Source organism: Perognathus longimembris, chromosome 3, assembly GCF_023159225.1.
Source record: "Perognathus longimembris pacificus isolate PPM17 chromosome 3, ASM2315922v1, whole genome shotgun sequence".
Lineage (NCBI taxonomy): Eukaryota > Metazoa > Chordata > Mammalia > Rodentia > Heteromyidae > Perognathus > Perognathus longimembris.
Window position 1 is genome coordinate 59,989,282 of NC_063163.1, and position 9,696 is coordinate 59,998,977.

The 9,696-nt window shown below is 50.7% G+C and overlaps 1 protein-coding gene across 1 annotated transcript; it reads left to right on the forward strand.

Annotated features, from left to right (window-relative positions):
• Positions 1–1,618: 1,618 nt before the first annotated feature.
• Shisa2 (shisa family member 2) lies at positions 1,619–8,421 on the forward strand. The gene is made up of 2 exons (XM_048341627.1): positions 1,619–2,858; positions 7,145–8,421. Exons 1-2 carry the CDS (start codon positions 2,525–2,527, stop codon positions 7,696–7,698), a joined length of 888 nt encoding a protein of 295 aa, XP_048197584.1. The 5' UTR covers positions 1,619–2,524; the 3' UTR covers positions 7,699–8,421.
• The last annotated feature ends 1,275 nt before the right edge of the window (positions 8,422–9,696 follow it).

Genomic DNA, 9,696 nt, shown 5'->3' on the forward strand with positions numbered 1-9,696 from the left:
ATATATATATATACAATTCTATATAGCTAAAAACAAAAAGCCAACAAAAGCTGCAGGAAAATAAGATATAATATATGGAGAGAAGTTAGCTGAGAAGAATAAGGCCTTTATCTGGAGGGCATTCGCAGGTTATGGTTTTCTTTGACTTGCTGGAGTGAATGAAAGAATAATGATCAGCGTTTTGTTTGTTTCAGTGCTCTAGTTTCAATTGAGGACCTCACCGCTGGCTTAGCTTTTTCACTCAAAGCTGGCACTCTACCACTGGAGCCACACTTCCACTTCTAGCTTTTTGCTTGTTAGTTGGAGATCCAAGAGTCTCAGATTTATTTGCCTAGGCTAGCTTTGAACCAGGATCCTCAGCTCTCAGCGTCGTGAGTAGCTAAGATTACAGGCGTAAGCCACCAGCACCAGCCTTTTTACTAAGTACCCAAGGTTTTTTGAGCCAGACCGTCTTGGCTGCGAATGAAATCGCTTTGTGTTTCTGTGTTCCCCTGAGATAGTGAGGCCAGTAGCACAGGGCTACGCTTTTTTGGCGAGATTTCCCACCCACTTACTCCCTGAGCGAGTGGGAAACCGGAAACCCGGGGGCAGTGTCCTTTACAAAGAGTCGCTGCCACTTTAATAGCTCCAGCACCTGTCCTTGCCGTTTCCACAAGAGAGAAGCTATTAATTTCTCCCTCACCAAAACCAGAGCCTTCGTGTGGCTCAGCCTTCTTTTCTCCCTGACTGCAGCTGTCCACACCACCCAGGCCTAATGCTAAACACAGGCTCCTTCTTGCTGGAAGCCAATAATCGCCACACCCCAATATAGAAGTAATAATAATAAAGTGACAAGGATCCTGGCCAGAATAAACTCAGGATGCCCCTGCTGAACTTCACTCATCCTGCTTTGTGGTGGAACTCCAGTCCCGCGACGCAGCCCACAAGCAGGTGAAAGAGATCACATCCACGGCACCTGAGTTCTCCATCCTTCCTCCCCAGATCGCCAGTATCTGCGGCCTCCTGAAGCCAAAGCATAAGCTGCCGAAGCAGTGATCATCACTGTTTCCAATCTGTAAAACAGAAACCAGTGGTAATCCTTTGAGAAGTCTGCAGAGTCAAAGCGATCGTTAAATGCCACAGATCTTCACTAAGCAAGTTTTAGACCTGGCGTGTGTGTGTGTGTGCGCACGCGCGCGTGTGTGCATGTGTACACTGACTGGGACTTGAACACAGGGCCTGGGCACTAGCTAGCCCTGACCTTTTTCACTCAAGGCTGGTGCTCTACCACTTGCGCCCCAACTCCACTTCCAGCTTTTAGCTGATCAGTTGGAGTAGAAAGAGTCTTATGGCCTTCCTTGTCCAGACTGGCTTGGAGTCAGGAGCAGCAGATGTCAGCTTCCTGAGCTGTTAGGATTACAGGCATGAGCCACCGGCCCTTTCGCCCTGGATGGTCATAAATGATGGTTTCTTGTGAGCCTCTTCTGTGGACACCCCTTCTCAAGTCAGAAAGCGTCCAGTGCCGGCCTGGAGTCCCGGCAGAGGGAGGCCCTCGCAGCACGCATGCGCGCCGGGGAGCCACCGCCGGCCTCTCTTAAGAGCGCGGCGCGGTGCGGCGCGGGCGGCGGGGCGGGCGAGGTGGGCGCGCGGGCGGCGGCAGCGCGGCTCCGCTTCTCCTGGAGCCCGGAGGACTGAAAACTTCCGAGGGAGGCTCGGGTCGGTGTGCACCGCCCGAGGGCGCACCAGCCAGGGGTAGAGGGATCGCCCGGCCCCGTGAGGACGGCACTGCGCGAGCCGGGGAGCTGGGACGAGCGCGCAGCCCGCCCGGATCCGCGCCCAGCGGCCGCCGCCGACTCCGCGAGCTGCCCGGGACGAGCTGCGGAGCCGCGCCGGACCCTCCGGGGCCCCGCGCGCGCCGAGACCCTTGACTGTCGGCTTCGCGGACCGGGGACGAGAAGCGAGGAGCGGGGTCGCGGGGATCGCCTGCCGCGCGCACGGCGGAAGCCATGCGGACCGAGTCCGGGGCTCGGGCTCCGGTGCGCGGCAGGCAGCTGCACTTGCTGCCCGGGGCCCTGCGCGCCTTCTTCGCCCTTTCTCGGCGCCCCAGAGGCGAATAAAGGAAAGATGCACCCCAGTTGCGCGTGGGACCCCAAGTCCTAAAAGCTGCCTGCGGCAGGGACCTGCACCGGTGTGCATCCTGTGGTCACCTCCGGGGCCGGTCGTCCCCGGTGGGGAGGGTGCCGCCGTCGGCGGAGCCTCAAGAAGCCCCGAAGATCCATCCTCTTGATTGGCACCCCAAGAGTTGCAACGGCAAGTGTCACGTGATCGCAGAGCCCGGTAGGGGCTGCCTTACCAGTCCCTAGATCTACACCCCAACTTCGGGGTGGAGGCGAGGGGGCTCGCGCTAGAGGGGAGCAGACGGTACCCTTCCGGCGGCGAGGAGATCCGGGGTGGGGGGGGGGGGCGCCAGGACGGAAACTTCTGGGAAAGGAAACGGCTCTGCACCTTTTTGGAGACGGGTCTCCTGGCACCCCAGCGTGGGGCCATGTGGGGCGGACGGCGCCCCCCGGCCGCCCCGTCGGGGCAGTGGGCGTCGCTGCTGCAGCTGCTGCTGGCGGCGGCGCTGGCGGCGGGCGCGCGCGCGGGCGGCGAGTACTGCCACGGCTGGCTGGACGCGCAGGGCGTCTGGCGTCTGGGCTTCCAGTGCCCCGAGCGCTTCGACGGCGGCGACGCCACCATCTGCTGCGGCAGCTGCGCGCTGCGCTACTGCTGCTCCAGCGCCGAGGCGCGCCTGGACCAGGGCGGCTGCGACAACGACCGGCAGCAGGGCGCGGGCGAGCCGGGCCGGGCCGACAAGGACCTTCCCGATGGCTCTGCAGGTAGGGGATCCCCACCCGCTTTGTCCCGGGGGACGGGGGGGGGGGCGATGGTGGCGGTGGAGGGCGTCCGACGTGCAAAGGGAGGATGGCCGGCGTGGAGAGGGGAAAGGGACCTACCGACGGAGCCGAAACGTAGCTTCACGTTTAGTTTGCATGAACTAACCGGGCGCACGGGAGGCGCTCGCCTGTAATCCCAGCTACGCAGGAGGCTGAGATCTGAAGGTCAGCGTTCAAAGCCAGCCCAGGAGGTAAAGTCCAGGACCTTATCTCCAACTAAACCACTCACTCCAATGCTGGAAGCTCCAGAGGTAGAGTGTTAGCCTTGAGCAAAATAAAAGGTCAGGAATAGTTCCCTGTGCTCTGAGTTCAAGCCCCAGGACTGGCATACACACACACACCACCACCACCACCACGTTGCTGACCCGTGCCTCAATTTCCCTGCTGTCAGGTGAAAGGATGATGTGGCTTGGATTTTCCCAAGGAAAATCACACAGCTAAGGAAAGTCACAGTTGGGGCACAGACAGCTCCCCCGGTCCCGGGTTTTGCCTTGCCTGCGGGCTCCTTGGCCCCCTCCCTCCGCCGCCGCTCAGGTGTCCCAGCATGGGAGACGCCGAGGAGGAAATGGCCTGCGTGCAGACGTGTTGTGGAAGGCGTCTCCGGAGGAAGGCGCAGGCGTGCTCTGCTGTCCTGTGGTTTTGTGGCTGTTCTGATGATCACTCCAGACTTGGCAGATGTCACAGTGGAGCTGGGTCCAAATTTGCTCTGTTTGATTGCTATTCTTTATGTTTTGTGTGTGCTGGCACTGGGACTTGAACTCAGGGCCTTGGGCTCTTGCTTCGTTTTCTGCTTTAAGGCTGGTACTCTCTCTTCAAGTTTAGCCGCAACTCTATTTCCTGCGTTTTGCTAGTGGGTTGGAGGTCAGAGTCTCTTAGATTTGTCTGACCTGGCCGGTTTTGCTGTTCTGTTCTCAGATCCCAGCCTCCCTAGTAGCTGATTTTTGTTCTTTTTTAAACTGCTGAAGCCAGATTTGGAAAAGAAACCTGTGAATGAAGTTGGTAGTTGCTTGCATTCCCTCCTTTGGCTGGGAATCTTTCCAGACTGTTCCCCCTCCCCCCTCGCACCCCCAGGGGATCCGTACAAATCCCCAGGGGCTCCTGAGGCGGGAGGGGTAGAAGTAAAATACCAAATCTGTCCCAAAGGGAAAGGCTCTTCCTTTTTTCTGCAGCCGTGGTGACTGGCTTTTCTTTTTTTTACCAACACCCTAAGAAGACCAGGATTGGAGTTGCCTTGAGCCTTGGCCCTGGGTATTTTCTGTGCTACTCTTATTGTTCTGTCTTGCATCTGGAGAGAGAAGTGGGGGTAAATGTGGGAAAGGTACCATCTTAATGCAAGCTCAGCCTTGCAGAGTGTGTGGTCCAGGAGTGAAGCCCTGATGGACCCAAAGCCTGAGCTGCTACAGTAAGATATCTGTCCCTGTGGGCTTGTCAGCGATCTCCAAAAGTTAAAAAAAAAAAAATTAAAAAGTTAGACAAATCCGGAGGCAGTACACTTGAATGATGCTTGCATATTGCAAGGGTGCCTTGTTCATTCTACCTTTAAATCTTTCTCCACAACAATCCCGTTTCTTTCCCGTTGCTTCTACACTGAAGGACATCTTACCTAATTAAGCCAAGGGGCGGGGGCTTAGATTAGCATGGCATTCTTTCAGCCCTGTGTAGTTGAGGGGATTTTTTCCCCCCTTTTTTATACTTCCAATTAAAAATCCTGGAGAGAGAACAGTTATTTCTTCCCAAAACTCATTATGCAAACTGAAACTGGGTTCAGCTAGTTTTTGCTATAGTGTTAGATATATATTTTTTCTGTGTTATTATTTTTTTCTGAATAATTACTTATTTATTGTCAAAGTGATGTGCAGAGGGGTTACAGTTTCATACATAAGGCACTGGGTACATTCCTTGTTCAATTTGTTACCTCCTCTGTGTTATTATTTGGTACCATACCTGGGGGCTGGTATCCTCATTTGGAAAATGGCCCACATGTGTGGGAAAGCTTGCCCCGCTGCCCCCCCCCCCCCCCCCGATCCTCTGGGGCTCTGATCCTCCTCTGTTAGGCCATCAGGCCAGAGAGGTGGAATTTGAGTAGCCTTGTGGTGTGGGTCAGCCATACTCCCAGTGATCCCAGAACTCTGCCTCCCTTCCTAAAGGGTCACTCTGTATATAGACTTGGCTCTGTTCCTCAGCGGAATATCCTCGGCCTGTGGTTCCATACCTCTGAAGTACATGTATGTTTGCCTTGTAATGAATTATTTCCCTGTGATGGGGGCGGGGGGGTGTGTGTTACAGTATCCAAGAGGGTGGGCTCCACTTGAAAATGCTAGCCCATCTGAAGTGTTGGCAGTCCTAGCAAAACTCAATGGGGGCCTGCTTTTATGTATTTCTTAATGAGTAATACAGGGAGGATGGGAGTGTAGCAGGTGTGAGAACATGAGTTAAATCTGCGGCACCCCCCCCCCACACACCCAAAAAGGCAGAGAGATGGGCAGAGCCCACCAGAGAAGAGTTTCTGCAGGCTCATCCTGTCTATTTCTGTCCCCAAAGACTGAGAAACCTTTGTAGTTGCTACCCTGTGGCTCCCAAAAGTGTGTGTGTGTGTGTGTGTGTGTGTGTGTGTGTGTGTGTGTGTGTGTGGTCCTGGTGTTTGAATTCAGGGCCTGGTCACTGTCCTTGTGCTTTATTGTTCAAGCCTAATGCTAGACCACTTGAACCACAGCTCTACTTTCAGCATTTTTATTTTGTGTTTTTTTTGTTTGTTGTTTTTTTTTGCCAGTCCTGGGCCTTGGACTCAGGGCCTGAGCACTGTCCCTGGCTTCTTTTTTGCTCAAGGCTAGCACTCTGCCACTTGAGCCACAGCGCCACTTCTGGCCGTTTTCTATATATGTGGTGCTGGGGAATCAAACCCAGGGCTCCATGTATAGGAGGCAAGCACTCTTGCCACTAGGCCATATTCCCAGCCCACTTTTAGCTTTTTGATGATTAATTGGAGATAAGAATCTTACAGACTTTCCTGTCTGGGCTGGCTTGGAACTGTGACCCTCAGATCTCAGTTTTCTGAGTAGCTAAGATTACAGACGTGAGTCACTGGTGCCCAACTTGAAAAAAAGATTATTTTAGTGAATATTTTATATATAATTTTATTTTACATTGATTTGTGCTGGTACTGGGTCTTGAACTCAAGGTCTAGATCTCTGGCTTGGCTTTTTCTGCTCAAGGCTGGTACTCTACCACTTGGACCATGCCTCCACTTCTAGCTTTTTGTTGGTTAATTGCAGATGGAGACTCAGATTTTTCTACCTGGGCTAGTTTCAAATTGTGATCCTTAAGATCTCATCCTCCTGAGTGGCTAGGATTACAGATGTGAGCCACCAGCACCCAGCTTATTTTACATAGTTTATTAGCATCACTTAACTGTACAAAAGGATTTCATTTTGACATATCTACATAGGCATACTGTGTGCCTTGATCAGATTCCTCCACTCTGTCACTCTCCTTCCTTTGAAGTTCACTACTGCCTTTAGTAAAAGTGTTTTTGGTTTTTATATTTTATGATTTTTGTCTTTCAGACAAATCTATGTGTTGGGGGGTGGTACTGGGGCTTGAATTTAGGGCCTTTCACTTGTGCTGAGATTTTTAATTTTATTTATTTATTCATTTATTCATTATTTTGTTGGTCCTGGGGCTTGAATTGAGGGCCCAGGCTCTACCCCTGAGCTTTTCTGCTCAAGGCTGATGCTCTACCACTGAGCCACAATTCCACGTTGGCTTTTTTCAGTGCTTCACTGGAGATGAGTCTCGTGGATTTTCCTGCCCAGGCTGGCTTTAAACCATGATCCTCAGCTTTCCTGAGTAGCCAGGATTATAGGCATGAAACACCGGTGTCCAGCTTTGCTTAGCCTTTTTGATCAAGACTGGTGCTTTACCACTTAAGCCACACCTGCACTTTGGGCTTTAGAATAATAGCAATCTTAACATATTATGCTGTTATCTCATCAAGCCTGGTATCTATGTCATTCGGTGCCACTGGAGGACTGAACTGTCAATATGAACAATTTAGCTTCTGGAGGTCAATCTACCATGCTCGTAGCGTCTTGGCACTGTTCCATAGCACTTGGCTGGCACATGTGTTGCCCTGCTAGCATGTGCGTACCCAATTTGGCCTGTGGCCTTCAGTTCTGAGTACCAGTCTCACAGTAAATCACAATGTTGTGTTTCTCTGCTTTGCCCCCCAGTCCCCATCTACGTGCCCTTCCTCATCGTGGGCTCCGTCTTTGTCGCCTTTATCATCTTGGGGTCCCTCGTGGCTGCCTGTTGCTGCAGATGTCTCCGGCCCAAGCAAGAACCCCAACAGAGCCGAGCCCCAGGGGGCAACCGGCTAATGGAAACCATCCCCATGATCCCCAGTGCCAGCACTTCCCGGGGATCCTCCTCTCGCCAGTCAAGCACGGCTGCCAGTTCCAGCTCCAGTGCCAACTCAGGGGCCCGGGCACCGCCAACAAGGTCGCAAACCAACTGCTGCTTACCGGAGGGCCCCATGAACAACGTGTACGTTAACATGCCCACCAACTTCTCCGTGTTGAACTGTCAGCAGGCCACGCAGATCATGCCACACCAAGGGCAATACCTGCACCCTCCCTACGTGGGCTACACCGTACCCCATGACGCTGTGCCCATGACACCTGTGCCCCCTTTTCTGGATGGCCTGCAGCCGGGCTTCCGGCAGGTACAGCCCCCCTTCCCCCATGCCAGCAGTGAGCAGAAGATGTACCCCGCAGTGACCGTATAGCCGGCCCGCCAGGCCACGGGGAGACCAAGGGAAACCATTGGATTCTCTAGGTGGAATTCTGCGCGTGCTGGTGATTTATTTTATAATGGCACTCTCCTTTTGGAGGGCTTCATTTGCCCTAACTTATATAAGAGCATCTCTGAATTAGCCTGGCCGTGTTTGTGGTATGTCTCTGACTCATAATGGAAAAGCCACTGCTGTTAGTAATACGTAGCAGATGCCTGAGCCCCAACCTAAGTGCCCTTGAGGTGTGGTCGTCAGAAGAATTTTCTAGACTGATAGATTAGGGGGATTTTTGTTATGTCATTAATAATATTATTTCATTTTACAAGAGCAGAGACCTGTTACACCTTCTTACCTGGGTCACTGAAAAAAAGCTTCAAAGGTTGAAGGGATGATGTAAATAATACAATTATTATTAAACAAAACCAATTTGAACTTTATGAGATTAGTTATCAATGTGTTATTTCCAAAGGCACATCTTAATTTTAAGAAGATATATTTTATCTGTGTTTGTGTTTTGTTGGGGTCTATTTTGTGCTTTAAAAACATTTTTTGACCTTGTGTAGAGATCTTATTACAAAAATGATTTTCTACTTTAAAAAGAGACATTTTAGAAAATGAGTTATTTTAATCTTGGAGTAGAGGATGGGGTAATAAAACTGTTTAATTCCCCTCCTTTTTCTTTTTTATTATTGTCTTTGAATAATTATACCAAGAGGTTTCAACAAGTCAGATTATGAGTACAAAACATCTTGATCAGTACCTCCTGTTCTTTTATTTTTTATATTTTAAGGTTTTGGGGGAGTTTTTTGGTGCTGGCCCTAGGGCTTTGAACTTGGGGCCTGGGCACCATCCCTGAGCCTTTTCACTCAAGGCTAGTGCTCAAACACACCACTTCTAGCTTTTTCTGCTGCTTAATTGGAAATCAATGACTCATGACTCATGGACTTTCCTGCCTGTATTGGCTTCAAACAGTGATTCCCAGAGCCCAGCCTCCTCAGTAGCTAGGATGACAGGTGTGAGCCACCAGGACCTGGCTCCTGCCCCTTCTCGATGTATCTTACAATCTTTTTTTTTTTTGGCCAGTCCTGGGCCTTGGACTCAGGGCCTGAGCACTGTCCCTGGCTTCTTCCCGCTCAAGGCTAGCACTCTGCCACGTGAGCCACAGCGCCGCTTCTGGCCGTTTTTTCTGTATATGTGGTGCTGGGGAATCGAACCTAGGGCCTCGTGTATCCGAGGCAGGCACTCTTGCCACTAGGCTATATCCCCAGCCCACAATCTTTTGATTTTACACAGTGACATCTGAAAAGTAATTAGAATATTCTTTCTTTTTGTGTGCTGGTACTGGGGCTCGAATTCAGGGCCTCTTGCTCTCATTTGGCTTTTTTACTCAAGATTGGCGCTCTACCATTTGAGCCACAGCTCTACTCCCAGATTTAAAATTTTTTTTCTCCTTTATTTTTCATGCAGACTGTAGTTTTATTATAACCCACTCAGCAGAACAAAAGAAATTCCCAGAATTTTGCTGACTAATTGGAGATAAGAGTCCCACAGACTTTATTGCCTGGGTTGGCTTCAAACTTGACTCCTCAGATTTCAGCCTCTTGCTTAGCTAGGATTACAGGAGTAAGCCACCAATACCTGGCTATGGAGTTTTTGTTTTGTTTGTTGGTTTTTAAATTGAAATCATAAGCCATCACCTGCTACTCTCAGAGTGACTTTTATTTTGGATGAGGGTTGTAACCTGGCATTTTATTATGACTGGCGTTCTGTAAGTACTATATTGTCTAAATAGTACTGAGGGCAGAGAATCACCATAGTAATAAGTGAAGATCCATATTTTGCCTAGTTCTTATAAAACATTTCCTTGTTTTATTTACAAAAAATCAAAGAAATGTGTTTTATTACCCAAGAAATATGTTTCTTGGCTAGTGATTGGGTAATTAATTAGCTTAAGCCTTTTTAGCTTGGCTAGTGGGTCTTCAACCATTATTC